Source organism: Phycodurus eques, chromosome 5, assembly GCF_024500275.1.
Source record: "Phycodurus eques isolate BA_2022a chromosome 5, UOR_Pequ_1.1, whole genome shotgun sequence".
Lineage (NCBI taxonomy): Eukaryota > Metazoa > Chordata > Actinopteri > Syngnathiformes > Syngnathidae > Phycodurus > Phycodurus eques.
Window position 1 is genome coordinate 9,848,581 of NC_084529.1, and position 24,334 is coordinate 9,872,914.

The 24,334-nt window shown below is 44.5% G+C and overlaps 1 protein-coding gene across 1 annotated transcript in view; it reads left to right on the plus strand.

Annotated features, from left to right (window-relative positions):
• The window catches only part of cmip (c-Maf inducing protein), a 75,054-nt gene that overhangs the window by 29,158 nt on the left and 21,562 nt on the right, over nucleotides 1-24,334 (plus strand). The window contains exons 4-11 of the mRNA XM_061677441.1: nucleotides 8,682-8,843; nucleotides 9,476-9,517; nucleotides 9,834-9,896; nucleotides 17,351-17,431; nucleotides 17,558-17,661; nucleotides 18,133-18,237; nucleotides 21,887-22,330; nucleotides 24,114-24,179. Of these exons, the coding sequence (XP_061533425.1) occupies nucleotides 8,682-8,843; nucleotides 9,476-9,517; nucleotides 9,834-9,896; nucleotides 17,351-17,431; nucleotides 17,558-17,661; nucleotides 18,133-18,237; nucleotides 21,887-22,330; nucleotides 24,114-24,179 (1,067 nt within the window). The remainder of the gene's footprint in view (nucleotides 1-8,681; nucleotides 8,844-9,475; nucleotides 9,518-9,833; nucleotides 9,897-17,350; nucleotides 17,432-17,557; nucleotides 17,662-18,132; nucleotides 18,238-21,886; nucleotides 22,331-24,113; nucleotides 24,180-24,334) is intronic.

Sequence of the window (24,334 nt, forward strand, 5' to 3'; positions counted from 1 at the left end):
ACTGTCACGTACGTGGTTAGGGCGAGGGCGAGTAACACAAGGTAAGAACATGGTGGACCAAATTGCAGGGAAGCAGGGAGGCAAGGCAGGCGTGCAGGAGTCTCAAAATAATATTTAATCTTAGAAAAGGGAAAACTGAACAAAGTCCCACAACAGATACCAATCAAATCAAAGTAACAAAGAAACACTCAAATATCTAAAACTGGAAACAAACTATGACCTGTGAGTAAGACGTGGAATAGAAAGGGAAAATGACACCTGACAATGACATACCACAATGATAAAGACAACTGACGACTATGACATGGCAGAGACATGTGACAACGACAATGAACCGACAAGAACTGAAAGAAACCAGGGAACTAAATACAAACAGATAGACGAGACAACGAGGAACACCTGGACAAGACATGAGTGGCTGGAGAGAGCTGATTGGTCGACACAAAGCAGACGAGAACAGGTGGACACAACAACTTAATAAGCACACGACAAACATGGAACACAGGAAAACATGGAACAAAACTAAACACAACCCAAACCAAAACACAGACCATGACAGTACCCCCCCTCTAAAGGAACGGATCCCAGACGTTCCCCAAACAACAACCAAAAAGTCACCAACCCAGGGTGGGCGGAAGGGGGCCTGGAGGAGGGTACAGAGTCCACCCCTCAGGTCAGTCTGGTGGCCATCCAGGCCACCCAGGGTGAGGTGCTTGGCTGAGCGGTTCAGGAGGTCGTCCAGGATGCCAAGCACCAGGGTCTTTACAGGGCCATTCAGGCGGACGGCCACGGTGCCGAAGCCAATGGTAATGCAGGGGCCAGGCAATAGGGTTGGGTGGCGACCGCTGGACGAGCGCCGCCGGAGCGAGGACGGGTGGCGGCCGCTGGACGAGCGCCGCCGGAGCGAGGACGGGTGGCGGCCGCTGGACGAGCGCCGCCGGAGCGAGGACGGGTGGCGGCCGCTGGACGAGCGCCGCCGGAGCGAGGACGGGTGGCGGCCGCTGGACGATGGCCGCCGGAGCGGGGTCGGGTGGCGGCCGCTGGACGAGCGCCGCCGGAGCAAGGACGGGTGGCGGCCGCTGGACGAGCGCCGCCGGAGCAAGGACGGGTGGCGGCCGCTGGACGAGCGCCGCCGGAGCAAGGACGGGTGGCGGCCGCTGGACGAGCGCCGCCGGAGCAAGGACGGGTGGCGGCCGCTGGACGAGCGCCGCCGGAGCGGGGTCGGGTGGCGGCCGCTGGACGAGCGCCGCCGGAGCAAGGACGGGTGGCGGCCGCTGGACGAGCGCCGCCGGAGCGGGAACCTGGCGCAGCTGCCGAGGAGCAGGAGCGGGAGCCTGCCGCAGCTGCCGAGGAGCAGGAACGGGAGCCTGCCGCAGCTGCCGAGGAGCAGGAACGGGAGCCTGCCGCAGCTGCCGAGGAGCAGGAACGGGAGCCTGCCGCAGCTGCCGAGGAGCAGGAACGGGAGCCTGCCGCAGCTGCCGAGGAGCAGGAACGGGAGCCTGCCGCAGCTGCCGAGGAGCAGGAACGGGAGCCTGCCGCAGCTGCCGAGGAGCAGGAACGGGAGCCTGCCGCAGCTGCCGAGGAGCAGGAACGGGAGCCTGCCGCAGCTGCCGAGGAGCAGGAACGGGAGCTGCAGTCGCTTCCTCAGCCTGCCGCCATTGAGGTTTGGGAGTAGAGGGTACGGGAGTGGAAGAGTGCACAAGGTCTCGGGAAGGTGAACTAGGAAAAATGGCTGGTACTGAACATGGTGGCTTGGGGGCAGGTTTGACTGGACGTGACTTAATTGGAGCCGTGGAACAACATGTGGGAACAGGTGAAAAATTAAGTGACTTGTGAACAGGGAAAAAACGAGGGGGCAAAATTTGACCTTTACTTGGGCGCCTCCGTTGGCCACCACGCGGCGGTCCCGGGTAGATGGCCAAACGGGTTCCCAAGAAAAGGTCCGAGGGAAAGGTTTTGGACTCACTGGGGTTGGAAACGTGGAGACGTGACAAAAACTGACGAGGACGGGATAAAGTAGGGAAGGAACCAGAAAAATCTAAGTCTGTGTCAGAGTCAGAATCAGACAGACGGTTAACTAAATCGGGGCCATCTTCACAATAAGAAAAATCAGAATCTAAAGAAACATGTGGATGTAAAATAGTAGGGCATGGTGAATAACTAGGACAAGTGGGGGGACCCGATGAAAAGGACAGAAAAGACTGAACGATAGGGCTTACTGGAGGAGGGTAGGTATGGATGGCAGGCTGAGGACGGTGGGAGGGAGTTTGGTGGTGTCCAGGGTGACGCCATCTTCTTCCCGCTGGGTCCTGTTCTGGTCGGTTCATTCTGTCACGTACGTGGTTAGGGAGAGGGCGAGTAACACAAGGCAAGAACATGGTGGACCCAATTGCAGGGAAGCAGGGAGGCAAGGCAGGAGTGCAGGAGTCTCAAAATAATATTTAATCTTAGAAAAGGGAAAACTGAACTAAGTCCCACAACAGATACCAATCAAATCAAAGTAACAAAGAAACACTCAAATATCTAAAACTGGAAACAAACTATGACCTGTGAGTAAGACGTGGAATAGAAAGGGAAAATGACACCTGACAATGTCATACCACAATGATAAAGACAACTGACGACTATGACATGGCAGAGACATGTGACAACGACAATGAACCGACAAGAACTGAAAGAAACCAGGGAACTAAATACAAACAGATAGACGAGACAACGAGGAACACCTGGACAAGACATGAGTGGCTGGAGAGAGCTGATTGGTCGACACAAAGCAGACGAGAACAGGTGGACACAACAACTTAATGAGCACACGACAAACATGGAACACAGGAAAACATGGAACAAAACTAAACACAACCCAAACCAAAACACATACCATGACAAAAACATCCTGTTGAAGCCAACTCAAACCTTATTGCACTGTGTGATATTCCCACTATAACTTGTATGTGTGTGTACTGTATAGGATTTGGATTTGCTTTTATTTTGCTTTGTTTTACTCTGCCGTCTGCAGCCAGGTCGGCATTGCAAATTAGAATCTGTTCTCAATTGCCTTACCCGGATAAATAAAGGTTAAATATCAAAAAACAACATGCTCCACAGACATGACAGCATGACAGTGTGATGCTGTGCTTACAGTAGCTTCACCACGAAGTGTGCATGAGAGAGTTCAGAGTAGCTCACTGTCACTCTGTATTCTTCCTTGTTTCTTCAAAATCAAATTGATAGAACATAAACTCTCGTAATAAATCAGCTCTAATCCTTCACCACTATTTGTCATACTACTACAATACACTGTAGGTTTGCTTGTATGAGGAAAAAAAGCCCAAATTAAATAAATAACTCCTTGGGAATGAAGACCGCTTTCAATTAGTGATTTGCGGTGTTTCATGAATATACAACTCTGCTAACCATCAAAGAGGCTACTCCGGACTTTCTGTCACCAACTTTCGAATATCCGTTCAGTTTTTTCCCCGAGTTACTCACCGGAGCGGCGTCCGCGGTTTTCGGCGCATGGAGACGGAAGTGGCGCCACAGAGGGAAGCGAGCCGGCATTCAGGTGAAACTCCCCAAGAGAGGACACAGATTGGCGTTCCCGTCGATCCACCTCGCGAATTTACGCTCCCTACCCAACAAAATGGACGAGTTTCATCTTCTGTTAAAGACCAGTAAAGACTTCGGACGTTCCGCGGCCATGTGCTTCACGGAGACCTGGCTTTGTGACGCTGTACCCGATTGCGCCTCATGCTTCCCGGTTTCAACATTCATCGAGCGGACCGCGACATGGAATCATCGGGGAAAACGAAGGGCGGCGGGATATGCCTCCATATCAACGAAAAATGGTGTACGGACATCACGGTGCTCAGCACACACTGCAGCCCGCATTTGGAGTCGCTATTCTTAAACTGTAAACCATTCTACTCGCCACGTGAGTTCGCATCGTTCATACTGGCTAGAGTCTATATTACGCCTCAAGCTAACACGAACGCCGCATTGCTAACGCTCGCCGAACAAGTCAACGAAATTGAAAAAAAACACCCGGACTCACCCCTCATTATTCTCGGGGACTTTAACAAAGCTAAACTCAACCACGAACTCCCTAAATACAAGCAGCACATTGACTGTCCTACCAGGGAAAATAATACTTTAGACCACTGCTACACTACGGTAAAAAACGCATACCGTGCTATACCCCGTGCAGCCCTGGGCTCGTCTGATCACTGCTTAATTCACTTAATACCGACGTACAGGCAAGAACTTAAATGTGCGAAGCCTACAGTGAAAACAGTCAAAAAGTGGACCAATGAAGCCAAGATGGAACTTCAAAGCTGTTTAGACTGCACAGACTGGAGTGTCTTTGAAAATTCAGCTGGCAGCCTGGATGAATATACGGACACTGTCACATCCTATATCAGTTTCTGTGAAGAGGTTTGTGAACCAACAAAATCATTTCGCACATTCAACAACAACAAGCCGTGGTTCACTGCTAAACTTAAGCAACTTCGCCAAGCTAAGGACAACGCATATCAGAGCGGGGACAGGGCCCTGTATAATCGAGCTAGAAACCATCTGACTAAAGAAATTAACATTGCAAAGAGGATCTATGTAGCAAAGTTGGAAAAACAGTTTAGCGCAAACGACTCTAAATCAGTCTGGCATGCATTCCAATCGCTGACTAATTACAAGCGACGATCCCCCCAAGCTGAGAACAATAGCACACTAGCCAAAGACCTTCTACTGCAGATTTGAAAAGGACAGTTTCACACCAAACACCCACCCGGCCGCACCCGCGACCACAACCAAACCTCTGACTTCTGCGTTAACCATCCATGAACAGGATGTGAGACGCATCTTCAAACAACAGAAGATTAACAAAACAGCAGGCCCGGACCATGTGTCCCCATCCTGCCTCAAAGTCTGCGCGGACCAGCTCGCTCCAGTCTTCACTCAGATCTTCAACAGATCTTTGGAAATGTGTGAAGTTCCATCCTGTTTCAAACGCTCCACCATCATTCCAGTCCCCAAGAAACCTGCAATCTCGGGTCTGAATGACTACAGGCCTGCCGCTTTGACGTCTGTGGTCATGAAGTCCTTTGAACGTCTGGTGCTGGACCCCCTCAAGAGTGTCACAGGTCCCCTGCTGGACCCCCTGCAGTTTGCCTACCAAACGAACAGGTCTGCGGATGATGCAGTCAACATGGGACTGCACTTCATCCTAGAACACCTCGACAGTGCAGGGACCTACGCGAGGATCCTGTTCGTGGACTTCAGCTCAGCGTTCAACACCATCATCCCTGAACTCCTTTCAACCAAGCTTCACCAGCTCAGCGTCTCACCTGCCATCTGCCAGTGGATTTACAGCTTTCTGACGGGCAGGACACAGCAGGTCAGGCTGGGGGAGGCCACCTCATCCACATGCAGCATCAGCACTGGGGCGCCTCAAGGTTGTGTCCTCTCTCCGCTGCTCTTCTCTCTCTACACGAACGACTGCACCTCTGCGAACCCGACTGTCAAAGTCCTGAAGTTTGCAGATGACACCACTGTCATCGGCCTCATCAAGGACGGTGACGAGTCTGCATATCGACAGGAAGCGGAGCGGCTGGAGCTGTGGTGCGGCCGACACAACCTGGAGCTGAACACGCTCAAGACTGTAGAGATGATCGTGGACTTCAGGAGGCATCCTTCGCCACAGCTGCCCCTCACGTTGTCCAGCTGCCTTGTGTCAACCGTCGAGACCTTCAAGTTCCTGGGAATTACAATCTCTCAGGACCTGAAGTGGGCGACCAACATCAACTCCGTCCTCAAAAAGGCCCAGCAGAGGATGTACTTCCTGCGGCTTCTGAGAAAGCATGGCCTGCCACCGGAGCTGCTGAGACAGTTCTACACAGCGGTCATCGAATCAGTCCTGTGTTCTTCCATCACAGTCTGGTTTGGTGCTGCTACAAAAAAGGACAAACTCCGACTGTAACGGACAATCAAAACTGCTGAAAGGATTGTCGGTACCCCCCTACCCACCATTGAGGACTTGCACGCTGCCAGAACTAAGACAAGGGCGTGCAAAATCCTCTCGGACCCTCCGCACCCCGGTCACCAGCTCTTTCAGCTCCTTCCCTCAGGTCGGCGCTACCGATCAATGCAAACTAGAACTAGTAGACATTCCAACAGCTTCTTCCATCTTGCGATCAACTTCTTAAACACCTAACCTATAATTCCATTACAACAAGCTGACAATTTTTTGACTTGAGTTCGTTGTCACATTTCTGTGGGGCCAATTATGTATTACTCGTGCACTCACTGTAGTTGTCTCGCCATGCTGCACTATTTGCATATACTGGCCTCTCATGCCAGATTAGCATCTGCTCCATTTGCACACTGATTGAGGAGTATCTGTAACATTTGCACAACCAACATTGTCCCAGATCGCACTACTCGTCACTTTAAACCGCATACACTCCTTGAAGTCTCAGCGCCCTTTGCACAATGGTCATTGCACCGGACTATTGCAATATTAGTCATTCAAACTGCTTTAAGTGCTAGAGGACTCTGCATCTTTTTGCACAATTGTTTTTTGTCAATGTATTTATGTCTCCAAAGTGTTCTGTAAATTGACTGTCTGTTGTACTAGAGCGGCTCCAACTACCGGAGACAAATTCCTTGTGTGTTTTGGACATACTTGGCAAATAAAGATGATTCTGATTCTGATTCTGATGTCCTCCCACATCCTAAAAACATGCATAGTTGGTTAATTGAAGACTCTAAATTGCCTGTAGGTGTGAATGTGAGTGCGACTGGTTGTTTGTTTATATTTGCCCTGGGATTGGCTGGCGACCAGTTCAGGGTGTACCCCGCATCTCGCCCGAAGATAGCTGGGATAGGCTGCAGCACGCTCGTGACCCTTGTGAGGATAAGCGGTACAGAAAATGGATGGATGGATGAATGACGCAACTCAGTCATGGGCACGTATTTTTCAAAGACACTCCATACTGTATATGGCAATCGTAATCTGCGTAAACGTCCTAGATCTCTGTCGTACTTCATAACACACACACGGACATCAGTACTGACACTACTAGTGAAACATGCGTTGCGAAATCTATACATATACATTATCTGTTCGAGTGTAAAATCATTGCTTCAACTCGTCCCGACTGTGCAGCAACATGGCAGTCATTTCCTGTTTGTGTGAATGGGCAGAGTAGAGAAAACTGGGTTGCTATTGAATCTAAAATCGCCCCCATAGGCTGGCCATAGCATTTCAGTACAATGCTTCCCAAGCCCAATACCTTCTGGGGAATTGCATGAGGTTCTCCTGTGTCCAATGCACTAAAAATATATATATATATATATATATTTTTTTTTTAAATGACAAATATCATTCTTGGCGCTGAATGTTTGGCTTCTAAACGACTTGAACGAGTTAAAATACATACAGATTAATATCAGCAAACAGTGCCTTTTGGTCCTCATCAGAATGACTCAGTCATCATGAAAATGTAGCATGATAATGAAACTCTGAGTCTGAGGTCTTATCATGAGTGGTCAAACATTTGCACATACTGTATATCGGCGGTACATCTCTTAAAATGGGTTTCCTTCATTTTATACCATTATTTTTCCATTGGATGTTTGTGTTATCATTTAGACACTTACTACACTGTGTGTAGTAAGTGTCTAAATGATACCAAAATAATATGGCATTGTTTTACTGTCCACAACAAGTTATTTGATTAAAAGTCACATTGATCATTTACGGTATATTCTATTTTCATGATCATATTGAACATTTTGCAATTACTGTCGTTACTGGGTAACTAATTCACTATTTAAGAAACCCTCAGATTTTTTCTGTGACATTATGAGCAGCATTTAGTCTTTTTGCATTTGCGGCTGAAACAGTGGATAGTTGCAGAGTCAATATTTACACTTATATTTTGTCATTTTTATCATTTATGTGTATACAGTAGTTGCATTTTGTCAAGCTTAACATGTCCACCATGTCATGGTGAAATATCAGTTAATATAATAACCTTTTAGAAATGTGAAATATATTTGTTAAAAGGTACACAGTCAGCTTGCTAATGGAATCATATTGCTAAGTGAAGGGCCACCATGTGGTCATAAAACGTTACCATTAGACAAAAACCCTGTCATTGTCCACAGTGACAGAAAGATGGCATATACAGTATTTGCTGTTTTTATGTATATTGTCTGGTTGCAATTACAGTAATTTATAAAAACAACTGTGGGAGCTTGATCAATATACATTACATTCCTAACACCATAACATCTACTTATTACAATGAATATGAAATTCAGTGGAAAATCAAAGTTTTTGGAGTGAAATGGAGAAGTCTCAAAGGCACTTGATGGCGATTTTAACTTATATATTTTAATAATCTGTGAGTTTTTTTGTTTGTTGTTTTTTTTTTCACATATTGAAGTCCACGGAAAGGCAATTCATTTGTTAGAGTAATAAAAACAGTAATTCCAATAAAATTAGCAAAATATCATTTTAGTTATAAAGCTTCTACATATTTGTGTATTAACAAACCAAATATCAGGAGTTTGGTCTTTACCAATTTTGCTAATTTCAGGCAGCTGAAACGTGAACCTTACATCAAGTGGTGGTCATTTCTCTGCATACACAAATACTTTCTTGTATGACTTATTTTCTGTAGAAAAAGATCTACAAATACCGTAAGGTGTTGAACAATCCAAGCCGCTGGGATGTTGTGCTGAAGGAGATCAGAGCGCTCGTAGACATGGCTCTGACCTCACCTCTGCAGGACGAGTCCATCCATCAGGCCCCTCTACATATCATCTCTACTTTGCTGGCAGAGGTAGCAACACACATACAAAATCATGCGTAAATTACCAAGGGTTTCCTCTTCCATCTTTTACTCTTTCCTCTTTAGGTCAAATAATTTTTGAGGGGAAACTCTGAGGTGGAACACAGTCTCTTCCAGGTTAAAATTGTTATGTTTTAAATTAAATTTTAACAATCTGACCTGCAAGTGTTTAAAAGTTAATCATGTTCTACTGCACACCAATGACTGTTTCTTTTTGTCCATTTCACCCATCATATTTCATGTGAAGGTTGCACATTGAGCAAGCGAGATATACAGCAGAGTCACAAATGAACCATTTTTACTAAAGTAATGCACTGTATTAAATTGTTAATACACACAAGCCGGTAAGAGATGTTCAAAAGTATCCTGCATATTACTCATTAAAATGAAGTCATCATTTCCCAAAGTGACTTAAACTTTATGAAAACTGTTTATGATGTTACCATGTTTTTCCTTTGGTCTCTAATGGCTCTTATTATTGGGATTTCCCCCATTGTTTTAATCTTATTCTTGTTTGTGTGCTTGTATTTGTCAGTATTTCCGAGGCAGTCTATTTTATTGAAGGTGGTGTATTTTAGCGTGACACAATCACAATGTGTTTTCTTTCTTTCTTTGTTCCTCAGAACTCTAATCTCAGTACACAGGATCACGAGAACATCATTGTGGTAAGAGTGACGGTCACAAATTCACATATTTTATTTTTGTGGGTTTTGATATTGGGTATTTGTCAGATTTAGCTTCAATAGTATATTCAAGTGATGACATTGAAACAAAGTAATGAATAATGACATACATTTTCTGTTGCCACTGTAGATGAAGTGGTATCTGAGCTAGCACAAACAGAGGGCTTTGTTTGTAATGGTTTTATAATACACCCGTGTAGCGTTTTGACATTCTGACTTGGCACATCAAATCCCCCGGCCCTCTTTGGAATACAGTTTTTATCTATCCCTTTCTATGTGTGTTCGTCTGTATTTACAGGCCATTGCACCTCTTCTGGAAAACAACCACCCACCGCCAGATCTTTGTGAGTTCTTCTGTAAGGTGAGGTGATAGGTGTCTTGATTAAGCCGTAACTCGACTGAACATAGTATTTTACGTAATAGAGACATTAATGTCGAAGTCGAAGAAGAAGAAGAGGTGGAAAGCGGGTTCTTCAGCAGAAAGAGACGAGGAAAGCACAGAGCCTAGAATCAGAATCAGAATCATATTTATTGTCCAAGTGTTGGATTTATCTCACCCAACACCTGTCAATATGCACAAAAGGAATTAAGACGCTGGTTTCTCTTTCTCATGAGGAGGGCGTATTGGAGATTGTTCAGGTTACAGCCTCTCAACACGCTCTAAACAATCTCCCCCGTCGCTCCTACATTCATTTGAAAATAGGAGGGTTTTACAAGACATAATGTTCTAAGCACTAAGACACAACATAAATCATGGGAAACTTACGGTCGAGGGTCCAAATGGGTCACTCGTTATTGGTTCGCCGATTATCACGTTGTTTTGTTAGCCCCTTTCGCAACAGTATCGTTGGGATTTATCATCTTGTGCTTTTCGCACGGACACAACACAAAACATGGGACCAGACCAACACCTGTCACGTCCCCGACCACATCCGATCACATCCTTGGTCAAGGCGCCCTTCCATCGGATGATGCTGAGTCATCTTCTTGAAGGCGAGACATCTTTCTTTCTAAAAATTGTCCATAATACTAATGCAAGCTAAGCAAATAAATGATAACTTTTTAAATATATTTAACACCGAGTATGTCCAAAAACACACAAGGAATTTGTCTCCGGTAGTTGGAGCTACTCTAGTACGACAACAGACAGTCAATTTACAGAACACTTTGGAGACAGAAAGACATTGACAAAACAAAAAACAGTCACTGAGCAGTAAAGGGTTGACAGGTGATCTGGTAATGTCGGTACATTTTTATTTATTTATTTTTTTTAAACAATTGTGCAAAAATATGCAAAGTCCTCTAGCACTTAGAGCAGTTCGAATGACTAATATTGCAATAGTCCGGTGCAATGACCATTGTGCAAAGGGCGCCGAGACTTCAAGGAGTGTATGCGGTTTAAAGTGATGAGTAGACTGGGACAATGTTGGTTGTGCAAATGTTGCAGATACTCCTCAATCAGTGTGCAAATATATCAGATGCTACTCTGGTGTGAGTGGCCAGTATATGCAAATAGTGCAGCATGGCGAGACAACTACAGTGAGTGCACGAGTAATACATAATTGGTCCCACAGAAATGTGACAACAAACTCAAGTCAAAAAATTGCCAGCATGTTGTAATGAAATTGAAGGTGAGGTGTTTAAGAAGTTGATTGCAAGAGGGAAGAAGCTGTTGGAATGTCTGCTAGTGTAGTTTGCATTGATCGGTAGCGCCTACCTGAGGGAAGGAGCTGGAAGAGCCGGTGACCGGGGTGCGGAGGGTCCGAGAGGATTTTGCACACTCTTGTCTTGATTCTGGCAGCGTGCAAGTCCTCAATGGTGGGTAGGGGGGTACCGACAATCCTTTCAGCAGTTTTGATTGTCCGTTGCAGTCGGAGTTTGTCCTTTTTTGTAGCAGAACCAAACCAGACTGTGATGGAAGAACACAGGACTGATTCGATGACAGCTGTGTAGAACTGTCTCAGCAGCTCTGGTGGCAGGCCGTGCTTTCTCAGAAGCCGCAGGAAGTACATCCTCTGCTGGGCCTTTTTGAGGACGGAGTTGATGTTGGTCGCCCACTTCAGGTCCTGAGAGACTGTAATTCCCAGGAACTTGAAGGTTTCGACGGTTGACACAAGGCAGCTGGACAACGTGAGGGGCAGCTGTGGCGAAGGATGCCTCCTGAAGTCCACGATCATCTACAGTCTTGAGCGTGTTCAGCTCCAGGTTGTGTCGGCCGCACCACAGCTCCAGCCGCTCTGCTTCCTGTCGATATGCAGACTCGTCACCGTGCTTGATCAGGCCGATGACAGTGCTGTCATCTGCAAACTTCAGGAGTTTGACAGTCGGGTGCGCTGAGGTGCAGTCGTTCGTGTAGAGAGAGAAGAGCAGCGGAGAGTGGACACAACCTTGGGGCGCCCCAGTGCTGATGCTGCGTGTGGATGAGGTGGCCCTTTTCAAATCTGCAGTAGAAGGTATTCAAGTCGTTGGCTAGTGTGCTATTGTTCTCAGCTTGGGGGGATCATCGCTTGTAATTAGTCAGCGATTGGAATGCATGCCAGACTGATTTAGAGTCGTTAGCGCTAAACTGTTTTTCCAACTTTGCTGCATAGTTCCTCTTTGCAATGTTAATTTCTTGAGTCAGGTGGTTTCTAGCTCGATTATACAGGGCCCTGTCCCCGCTTTGATATGCATCCTCCTTAGCTTGGCGAACCTGCTTTAGTTTAGCAGTGAACCACGGCTTGTTGTTGTTGAATGTGCGAAAGATTTTGTTGGTACACCCACATCTTCACAGAAACTGATATAGGATGTAACAGTGTCCGTATATTCATCAAGGCTGCCAGCTGAATTTTCAAAGACACTCCAGTCTGTGCAGTCTAAGCAGCTCTGAAGTTCCATCTTTGCTTCATTGGTCCACTTTTTCACTGTTTTCACTGTAGGCTTTGCGCATTTAAGTTCTTGCCTGTACGTCGGTATTAAGTGAATTAAGCAGTGATCAGACGAGCCCAGGGCTGCACGAGGTATAGCACGGTATGCGTTTTTTACCATAGTGTCCCAAAAACAAAAACAATACTAGAGAGAGCGCTACCGAGGCGACCACACTGGTAGGTGCCATCTTGGTATGTCTGAAAGTGGGGACTTTGAATGTTGGGACTATGACAGGAAAATCTTGGGAGTTGGTTGACATGATTAGGAGAAAAGTTGATATACTGTGTGTCCAGGAGACCAGGTGGAAAAGCAGTAAGGCTAGAAATTTAGGGGCAGGGTTTAAATTATTTTACCATGGTGTAGATGGGAAGAGAAATGGAGTCGGGGTTATTTTAAAAGAAGAGTTGGCTAAGAATGTCTTGGAGGTGAAAAGAGTATCAGATCGAGTGATGAGGCTGAAACTTGAAATTGAGGGTGTTATGTATAATGTGATTAGTGGGTATGCCCCACAGGTAGGATGTGACCTAGAGGTGAAGAGAGAAAGAGAAATTCTGGAAGGAGCTAGACGAAGTCATTCTGAGCATCCCAGACAGAGCGAGAGTCATGATTGGTACAGATTGTAATGGGCATGTTGGCGAAGGAAATAGGGGTGATGAAGAAGTGATTGGTAACAATGGCATCCGTGAAAGGAACATGGAGGGACAGATGGTGGTAGACTTTGCAAAAAGGATGCAAATGGCTGTAGTGAACACTTTTTTCCGGAAGAGGCAGGAACATAGGGTGACCTACAAGAGCGGCGGTAGAAGCACGCAGGTGGATTACATCTTGTGCAGACGATGTAATCTGAAGGTGGTTACCGACTGTAAGGTAGTGTTAGGGGAGAGTGTGGCTACACAGCATAGGATGGTGGTTTGTAAGATGACTCTGGTGGTGGGGAGGAAGATTAGGAAGACAAAGGCAGAGCAGAGAACCATGTGGTGGAAGCTGAGACAGGACGAGTGTTGTGCAGCTTTTCGGGAAGAGGTGAGACAGGCTCTCGGTGGACAGGAGGAGCTTCCAGAAGACTTGACCACTGCAGCCAAGGTGATCAGAGAGGCAGGCAGGAGAGTGAGTACTTGGTGTATCTTCTGGCCGGAAATGAGAGAAGGAGACTTGGTGGTGGAAATCATACAAGGAAAAAGGTTAGCTAAGAAGAAGTGGGACACTGAAAGGACCGAGGAGAGGCGAAAGAAACACATTGAGATGCGACATAGGGCAAAGGTTGAGGTGGCAAAGGCCAAACAAGAGGCATATGATGACATGTATGCCAGGTTGGACATGAAAGAAGGAGAAAATGATCTATACAGGTTGGCCGGACAGCGGGATTGAGATGGGAAGGATGTGCAGCAGGTTAGGGTGATTAAGGATATAGATAGAACTATGTTGACTGGTGCCAGTAGTGTGCTAGATAGATGGAAAGAATACTTCAAGGAGTTGATGAATGAGGAAAATAAAAGAGAAGGGAGAGTAGAAGAGGCTAATCATTGCCACTTCCTGGTCCATGGAAAGAGCTGATGAATGGGGAAAGTAGAGTAGAAGAGGCAAGTGTGGTGCACCATGAAGTGACAATGATTAGTCAGGGGAAGTTAGAAATGCATTAAAGAGGATGAAAAATGGAAAGGCAGTTGGTCCTGATGACATTCCTGTGGAGGTATGGAAGCATCTCGGAGAGGTGGCTGTGGAGTTTTTGACCAGCTTGTTCAATAGAATTCTAGCGCATGAGAAGATGCCTGAGGAATGGAGGAAAAGTGTGCTGGTGCCCATTTTTAAGAACAAGGGTGATGTGCAGAGCTGTGGGAACTATAGAGGAATAAAGTTGATGAGCCACACGATGAATTTATGGGAAAGAGTAGTGAAGGCTAGACTCAGGACAGAAGTGAGTATTTGCAAGCAACAGTATGGTTTCATGCCTAGAAAGAGTACCACAGATGCATTATTTGCATTGAGGATGTTGATGGAAAAGTACAGAGAAGGTCAGAAGGAGCTACATTGTGTCTTTGTAGATCTCGAGAAAGCCTATGACAGAGTACCCAGAGAGGAACTGTGGTACTGCATGCGGAAGTCTGGAGAGGCAGAGAAATATGTTAGAATAATACAGCACATGTACGAGGACAGCAGAACAGCGGTGAGGTGTGCTGGAGGTGTGACAGACGAATTTAAGGTGGAGGTGGGACTGCATCAGGGATCAGCCCTGAGCCCCTTCCTGTTTGCAGTGGTGATGGATAGGCTGACAGATGAGGTTAGACTGGAATCCCTGTGGACCATGATATTTGCAGATGACATTGTGATCCGCAGTGAAAGCAGGGAGCAGGTGGAGGAACAGTTGGAAATATGGAGGCATGCACTGGAAAGCAGAGGAATGAAGATTAGCCGAAGTAAGATATAATATATGTGCATGAATGAGAGGGGTGGTAGAGGAAGAGTGAGGCTACAGGGTGAAGAGATAGCAAGGGTGGAGGACTTTAAATACTTGGGGTCAACCGTCCAGAGCAATGTTGAGTGTGGTCAGGAAGTGAAGAAACCGGTCCAAGCAGGTTGCAACGGGTGGAGGAAGGTGTCAGGTGTGTTATGTGACAGAAGAGTCTCTGCTAGGATGAAGGGCAAAGTTTATAAAACAGTGGTGAGGCCAGCCATGATGTACGGATTAGAGACAGTGGCACTGAAGAGACAACGGGAAGCAGAGCTGGAGGTGGCGGAAATTAAGACGTTGAGGTTCGCTCTAGGAGTGACCAGGTTGGATAAAATTTGAAATTAGCTCATCAGAGGGACAGCCAACGTTAGATGTTTTGGTGACAAAGTTAGAGAGAGCTGACTTCGATGGTTCGGACACATCCAGAGGAGAGAGAGTGAGTGTATTGGTAGAAGGGTGATGAGGATGGAGCTGCCAGGCAAGAGAGCTAGAGGAAGACCAAAGAGAAGGTTGATGGATGCCGTGAGGGAAGATATGAGGGCAGTTGGTGTTCGAGAGGAGGATGCAGGAGATAGGCTTACATGGAAAAGGATGACGCGCTGTGGCGAGCCCTAAAGCAGGGGTGCCCAAACTTTTTGGCTCAGGGGCCACATTGCCGTAAAGAAATTGTCATGCGGGCCAGCATTAATTTTACATGTTACCGACGAGGGGAATGCTTTTTTGTATTTTTATTTTACTGTTTTACTATGCTGTCTGCTGCTAGGTAGATCTTATAACTGCCTGACCTGGATAAATGAAGGTTAAAATAAAAATTAATGAAATGCAAAATAAAGTATTTTGATGAAATTTGACTCAAACTTTATTCATCAGAATCAACAAACAACATGTTTGCATTAATGTGAAGGGTGATACTGAGATCTCGACTGCAGTAAATGGGGCAGGTCTGGCTCAAAAGCGGTGGTTTTAATGCGCAAGATGTCACGCAGGTGGGAGTCACTTCGTCTTGTCCTCGCGCGGTTCTTATTCATGTTCATGACTGAGAATGTCTTCTCACACAAGTATGTCGAGCCAAACAAGCTCAACATTTTCTTAGCAAATGTACGAATCTCTTGGAACCTGTCTTTATCCAGCTGCTGGTAAAAGTTGACAAGAGGGAGTTGTTGGTACCGGCTGCGACACTCTGTGTCACACTGCAGCTCAATGAGCTCCAGCTGCAGGTGGGCTGGAACGTCACTGAGATCCACGGAAACGGTTTGGCACATAGAACTTTTTGGTGAATAATTCAATGGTGGTTTGTAGCTTTACCTCCTTCTTCGCTTACTTTGTTACACACTAGGGTTGATAATCCACTGCGCTCGCCAACCATGGCAGGTGCGCCATCCGTAATAATCCCCGTGATTTTATTCCACTTTAATTTTATGTCATGTACGGCGGAACAAACAGAAGCAAATAAATCTTTCCCTCTTGTTTGGTCCTTAAGGCTCTGGGGGTCAAGTAGCTCTTCACGCATGTTCATTTCACTGTCCACTCCTCTAAAAAAAATCAGGAACTGAGCGCTGTCGGATGCATCCGTGCTTTCGTCACAGGCTCACGAAATAAATTCTAACTCCACTCCTTTTGCGTCCAACTGTCTCTTAATATCAGAAGAAACTTCTTCGCTCGTTCGTGACACAGTGCTACGAGCCGGGAAAACATTGGCGAACTGTTGCTTTTTCTCAGGACAAATGTTCTCCACCATTTTCATCACACAGTCTTGAATAAATTCACCCTCAGTAAAAGGTTTGCAGTGCTTGGCAATCAGCGTTGCCACCTCATAGCTTGCCTTTGTTGCATTTTCATTCGACTCACTGGCTCTTGTGAAAAAGTGTTGCTGTGCCGTTAAACCAGCTTCCAGTTGCTTAAATTTTTCACTGCGTTCGTTCCCAGTTAGCTTGTCGTAATTAGCATGTGGTAGTGCCTCTTTATATTGAACTCCTTGAACACAGCCACAGTCTCTTGGCAAATTAGGCAGGCGCAGTTGCTTCTAAACTCAGTGAAAAAACATTCAGACTTCCATTTGTCCTGGAAACGTCGGCCCTCGCTATCAAGTTTCCTTTTCTTACTTCCAGTTGCCATTTTAGAAGTGGCCAAAAAACAGATCATGCGCAAAACGGCCCCGCGAGAGTTCAGCCACAAGTTTACTGCCATCCTGTGGTGAAATATAAAATTGCGCGTGTATTTTGTACTGCCGGGCCACATATTGGTTTTATGACAGAGGCTTCGGGCCAGTAGAAATATGAACACGGGCCGGATTTGGCCCGGGGGCCGGACTTTGGGCATGTCTGCCTAAAGGGACAAGGAAAAGAAGAAGAAGAATGTAAAATCCAATGTGTCATTGATGGTAACTCCTGTTGGGATCACCTCTTTTGTGACTGCTTTCACGATAATAAATTGACCTAATTTGACTTGACTTTCTGCAGCACTGCCGAGAACGGCCACGTTCCATGGTTGTTATAGAAGTCTTCACTCCTGTGGTCCAGAGAATCCTCAAACACAACATGGTGAGAAATTATCCTTTCAAAAGCTGCAGGAATGACTGTGAGGAATTTCTGTTCCCTTACTGTCCAGATCCTCATGAGCTTTATGCGATCAGGTAACTCAGGTTTTGTATTATGTGTGTTTTACAGGATTTTGGAAAGTGCCCTCGACTGCGCCTCTTTACTCAGGAGTACATCCTGGCCCTCAATGAACTGAATGCAGGAATGGAAGTTGTCAAGAAGTTTGTTCACAGGTGAGAATTTTGAATGTGCAATTTTACACTTCAGTGGATTCAGTACATTATTCAAAGATGGGCTGACTTTATGAGAGCTCGGTCAAGTTCACATAATGGAAATAATGGAATGTTCATATAAATGTGCATATGAATGAAAGCATCTGAGTATGCACATGAGGCTTCAAGAATTTACTGTTGAGCTGATCTGGTGAATTTTAAAATAATTGTGTTACTACTTTTATTTGATTTTATAATACAGTGGTTATCTCTGTATTTGTATGACAGTTACGAATGATAAAACGCTACTTACAAACATTGCCTTTGCAGTTAATAAAATATGTTTTATGATGGTGACAGTTTGAGCCTTGAAATTTGGACATTTTGGCAGTCATCCACTGTGGATTGTGTTTTAAAGGTTCCACTGTATTTATTTGATTCTGAACTTTGAGTAGCTACTGACCATGGTGTTTAACCTACACTGTGTTGCAGCATGCACGGGCCAACAGGGCAGTGCCCTCACCCACGTGTCCTGCCTAACCTGGTTGCAGTATGTCTTGCCGCCATTTACTCCTGTTATGAGGAGTTCATTAACAGGTTAGTCAGACGTGCACACACACACACACACACTCACACGCACACACAGTCACTTTTCATCTTTTCTGCTCTGCATGGTTAGAGTTGCCTCGCATCCTTCACTCTTTTTATGGGTCTGGCTTTTTGAGTTGCTCAGATCCGTCGATCCTGAAGATCAGCATCATAAAAGATAGACTTCAAGTTATACTTTGTTGAGCACCATTTTTATACCACTCCAAGACAAAACGACAACTCGCAGGAATATAAAAACTTTTTCTCATCGTAGATACACTCATAATCCTAAAATTATAATTTCCACTTAATTTATAACCTCCTTCCCTTACACTGACATTTTCTTCTTTTCAGTACTTTTATAAATAGTTGAGCTGTCTACAATTCTATAATATATCTGACTTGTAATAATTTCGACTTGAATTATTACATCTACCTTTATTTTTAAACCAATTTTTTACCAAACCAATTTTTTCTTGTTTTTGGGATAATAATATATTGGCTCTATGGTGTCTCAGTAAACATGTGAAATATGAATTAAAATTGTCCACACATTCCTGAGTTCAAGTTGTTTTTCTGCCCAGAGGCCCAAAATCAGGTCATTCGAATTTCTTGAGTTTATGTACATCACTCGTGAAGATCTCTGACTACCTCTCCCCTCCCGACCTAGCGCAGTCAACATAACAAACGCGTGGGCTCTCACAAGTGGGTCTTCTACACGGAGGCAACCAATCAGAGGAAAGGGGTGGGGGTCTTAGCCAAATATGGAAAACCCGGATACAAAACTGGGTCGAACAGAAGTAGCTGTCAGAGGGGCCTTTTCTGGATACTCGTGTGACAAAACCAATGTGTTTTTTAAAAATGAAATACTTTATACTCAGTCTACGTTATGCCTGGATCAGACTACAAGACAAATTTGGTCTTTCACGATTGCACTATGTCAGACTACTCCCATCAAATCTTGCTGTATCTCGGTCATACAGTGGCAACGCTACACGGCGTATATTCCGATACCACCGTATCCCGTCTTTTACTATCACTGGGATTTATCTTGTCAGATCAAACACTGTTGGAGAGGCATGACCAGAAAATGTGTCACCTTTCACTCCAACTGGATACAACTGTTTGCTTGGCGACAAGTTCTTGTCAAACAATGGATCGCCGCGGGAATGTTGGGGCGGGGGAAAAAAGAACAAAAAGAGGCGAAAGAAAATTGGGAGAGCATGTTTTGTGCTGTAAATTCAAGGATTGCTTGAAGTCTCAAGGTTTTGTAATGCGATACGGCTCGGAAGCAGACAACAAAACATTATATATAGGCTAGCAAGCTAGTGCTAGCACTATCGTTTGTACGTCAACATGCCATCTTCAGTAAACATTGGTTTGTGTGAGTGAATAAATGTTGACAATTGTGACCAAGTATGTTGACAACGGCAAGCACGGTCGGCAATGCGCCGGTCACAATTCACAATCCTATTGGTCGACGTCAAGGTGTGCTGTCGGAGAGTTGTCGTTGCTAGCCAAAAAATCAAAAATGCTAGACTTTTCATTTTGGCATCGTAGGGCTATCATAGGGGCAAATTGTTGGTCGTGGATTATGTCACACGACATGAAGTTTCCGACAAAATATGTCAGGTCCGATCTAGGAAATCGTCTGCGATAGCTAATCGGGCCAATATCGGGGCTAAAATGCTGTAGTCTTATCTAGGCATTAGAAACTCACTTTATGGAAGTCTAAATCGCCAAAATATGGGACCTTTAAATGAGAATCGACTGACTTTCCAAGATCACAAATAGCGGTTGCTAAATTGCATGTTAAGTCATTCTAACAGATTGAGTGAGCTGCGCTGTTGCCCATACAAAATACGTTAACACAACATTATGTGTTTTTTCCCTCCTTTTGAGTCAGTTCAAGAAGTGCTTCAGACAAACAGTGAGTTCTCCAGGGATGATTGAGCCGTTTTTATCCGTAAGGCCACTTTATTAGGGAATTGTATGCGAGGAGGACCACAGCCCGGCTTGTCATCTCCGTGGTGATGATTTTGCATATGATAAATCCCGACAGCTCATATTCCGTATTTAAAAGAAGATTTTGTGATTTAGGTAGCTCTGATTTGACCAATCAAAATTTGGGAGAGCACCACAACTGCATAATGACGTTTGACAGGATGGAATTGCAAGTGTTAATGTAAGCGCAAACAAACATAACCAAGTTACAGAAAATAAATTGATCAGATCTGATAATTTTGGGGAAGCCAGCAACCTCATAAAAGCCATACTTTGTTTTATTTAACTTGCCCCAAGTTCATGGCAATTGAATGTACTGGTAAGTGCGCATCCGCGTAAAATTTATTGTACTATTTATATAAATGTAAAAGTTTCATATTTGAGGTCACCAGCCACACACTCTACATGAGCACATGCCTACAAAAGGCAGGTGTACTCTGCTTGAGTGACATGAACAACAGTCTATGCGGATATGGTGTAAACTGGAGATCCTCCCTAAAGTATTAGGCCCTCTGCTCCACAGTGACGGGCGTGGAGACAGCGCAAAGCTTCTTGGGAAGTAGGACCAGCAGCTCTTGTTGCTTCCCAGAATTTTTTTCAGTGCTCTTTTTAACTACAGTACTGTAGCTGCAGAAGATAAAGCAAAACATTGCGCTTTACTTAAATTGGTTCTTATCCATGTGTTATGAGTGTGTGCATTAGCTGTATGTCGGGCTAGGTTGGTATTTGTGAATTTTTGTGTAGTGGCATTGAGATCATGTTCACTGAATCACTAAGCAATTTTATGACTTTGTCTCAAAGTAAAAGTCTCAAAGTTTGTCCTTTTTTGAGTAATTGCTGCCACATTCTAGTTAAATAGCCAATAATGCTAACTGCACCAGAGATGTGCACTTCAGTGAGCAATAACAAAAAAATCCACAATGCACAGAATCCGCAATAAGTGAACTGCGATATAGCGAGAGATTACTGTATTGCCGAATTGACAATGTGTCACGATCATTTTTGTTGGTTTTCCAAAAAGTTCATAGGAGTGGAAAAGTTCTCCCCGTCGTCTCTCATTTTGCCTGCGCTACACTGGCACCGCTGTATGTGCAGGTTGGCACCTGCCTTTCAGAAGATCTATTTAAAGACGCTAAATCAGACAGCGCACTTCATCACAGGTTTGATAAATCACATTACGTGTGTTAAATTCAAGTATTTGAATATACAATTCCTCCCATAATGCGCAAAATGGACTGAATAGCAATTTAGCCAAATCCGGTTAGTCCACTTGTTTGTTTTAAGTTTGCGCCCGTTTTTGCACGTGCAAAACTTTAGTAAACCAGGCTCTCAATGGTGTCTCTTGAGTATTTTCCATGAGGCTTTGTGTTGACAAAATACACGTATGCTGTAACCACACACATCAGCGTCATCGTTGTCAACATCATTCTCCATGGAGAGTACACACCTTTCTTGATTTTTTTAAATTTTATTATTATATTTTTTTCCTTCTGAACACCCAAACCTCCAAGGATCTTATGGTACCAAATCTCATGTCTTGAAATACATTGTTAATATGTATATGTGTGCACACGTTCATTGTCATTAATACTACTAAGTTGGAGGTTAAGACATATCACCTTTCCTTTTTTCCTACCACCATACTTTGCTTCAGTCGAGACAACTCTCCGAGCCTGAAGGAGATCAGAAATGGCTGCCAGCAGCAGAATGACCGCAAGCCTCCGATGCCTCTCCGCCTGCTGCGCCCAGAGCCCCCAACGCCACCTTCTACCACCCTGCTCCCCCTCTCCTGCAACCCCAGTCCTCCTCAGCCACCTCCTCCTACTCCCCCAAACCTTCCACCATCAATCCCCATATGCTCCCCAACACCCAGCCTGCCCCTCTCTCCTCTTCCGTGTGTTGTCAACTCCAGCGAGATCCTGGTGGAGTTAGAGCGCAACAATAACTCTGCCAACACGAAGCGGAAGTCAGAACACGACAGTGAACCCAACCTCATCGACTGTCTACTGGTCAGCCCAGCCGTCAACACTCTATCCATCCAGCTGCCTGCGCAGGCAGACCGTGTGCTTGGGTGTTTTGCTCTCATCCTTAAGATGCTGTGAGTTTACATGCATTGCCAAATCTTGCATTGATCTTGGTGAAAATGAAAGTTGCAAACACATGCATGATCTAACTCAGGGCTGTCAGTTTGCAGGCCACATACACCCCAATTTGATCTCAAGTGGGCCAGACCAGTATATCCATGGCCTTATGAGCTATGAATAATGACAATTCAATTGTTTAAAATTTTTGAGGTGTACATAATTACAACTACATTAAGGAAAATATTCACATTTATTGAATTTGATCTTTTATTTATTATTGTCTTGTCGTAACAAAAAATGCAATTTCCAAAATATTGTGAATCAGTGTTTTCATTTACAGTTGCAACTTACAGATCACAGTAGATCTATAAACTCTATATACCTTTTATATCAAACAAAAACACCTAGTCTCTAAACAAATTAATAGCTGAAAAATATCTTGGAATAGTTCAAGTTTTTCATGTTCACTTTAGTATGCCAACTTTTTTTGACTGATGTCTCAATCAATGTCTTTAAATTTTTATGGGTAAAGTGCACAACACAATACCGAGAGAATATAAAATATTAAAATCTTTATATGGTTGTTTTTCATCTTCCCTGTGATTTCACAGATAAATGTCAAATTCAGCAATAAGAGACATAAACACAATCATCCTCTTTGTATTTGTAAAGATCTGGAAAAAGTGAGGCACATGCATTATTATGTGTTAGCTGATACAAATGCTGTTTCAAAGTTTCTGCATTTGCAAATGCTCAGTTTTGATTGACACTGTCATGTGTTAATTTAACAATATAATATTAGTCTGGCACCAGTGGATTCACCTATTCGCAGTATTATTATTATTTTTTAAATCTTTTTTGGGGGGTCTCAGGGACCTACCCCAGTTTTTCACGGAAACCTCTTATTGGCAGTATTTCCCCACTTATTCACTTATTCATCTTTTTTTGGGGGGGGTGGGGACATTTTCATTTCATGGCAATTATAATGGTCATCAATTATTCACTGATTTTCGCGTGGGCCCACTGTGTAGTTATCATTCTGAATGTAGTTTACAGTGGTGTAGAACTTTCCTGAAACCTACTGATGACATGATGCTAAATTAGGTATCCAACATATTCGAAACAGCTTCGTTGTACTACACATCCACTGTCCAATAAAAAACAAGCACTATTTCCAAAGCTATTTTGTCATTATGGAGAATAATTGACAATTATTTGGGAAAATCACCAGATTTGGACATACATTTCATTTGACAGGGAAATTATATTTTTAAATGAATACGTCCTGACGTTGTTAATCAAAATTTAGCATTGTTTTGTAACGGTAGATTTTGGGGGTACAGCTGTTAATTAGTTTAATAGTGTACCTATATAATAAATACTATCAATTCAGAGTCGGTTCTACTCAGTTAAGGTGACATTATATCGGTATGCCTGAAGTAATTGAGTTAAAATGGGTTGGACGGAATGTGATCACACAGGGTTAGGGTTCGGTATGTGAAAATGAAGCTCTTGTTACGTGTGGGTCTTACTTTCAAGGTGAAGGTCTTGTAACCACATTGAAGAGACTGGCCTTAAACTAGGCTGCCTCATTTGTTAACAAAAAAAGAACCTGGGTGTTACTTCACTCCCAGTAATGTGATACACCTTCTGCTAAGTCAGCACTGTGGGCCTGCGTCATCTCAGCGGCTCATGTTCAACCAACACCTTTTGTCCTGGAGTCTTACTTATTCGGCGTCCACCCCGAAGAACTTATTTTATCTCTGTTCCTCTAATGATTGTTTCTGTGTGTGTCAGGTCGGATTATGACGACTGGAGACCTGCATTGGCCAGCCTGTTGCAGCCCATCCCTTTTCCGAAAGAGTGAGTCTTCACATACAGGAAACTGAAACGTCAGCACGTTGTTGCCATATTGAATTTAGCCAAGTACTGTCGTTCATTTTTACGGTTTTTGTTATGTTGTAATCCTTCATTTATTAACTGATCGTTGAGAATTCTGATGTTGTTGTGGATTTGGT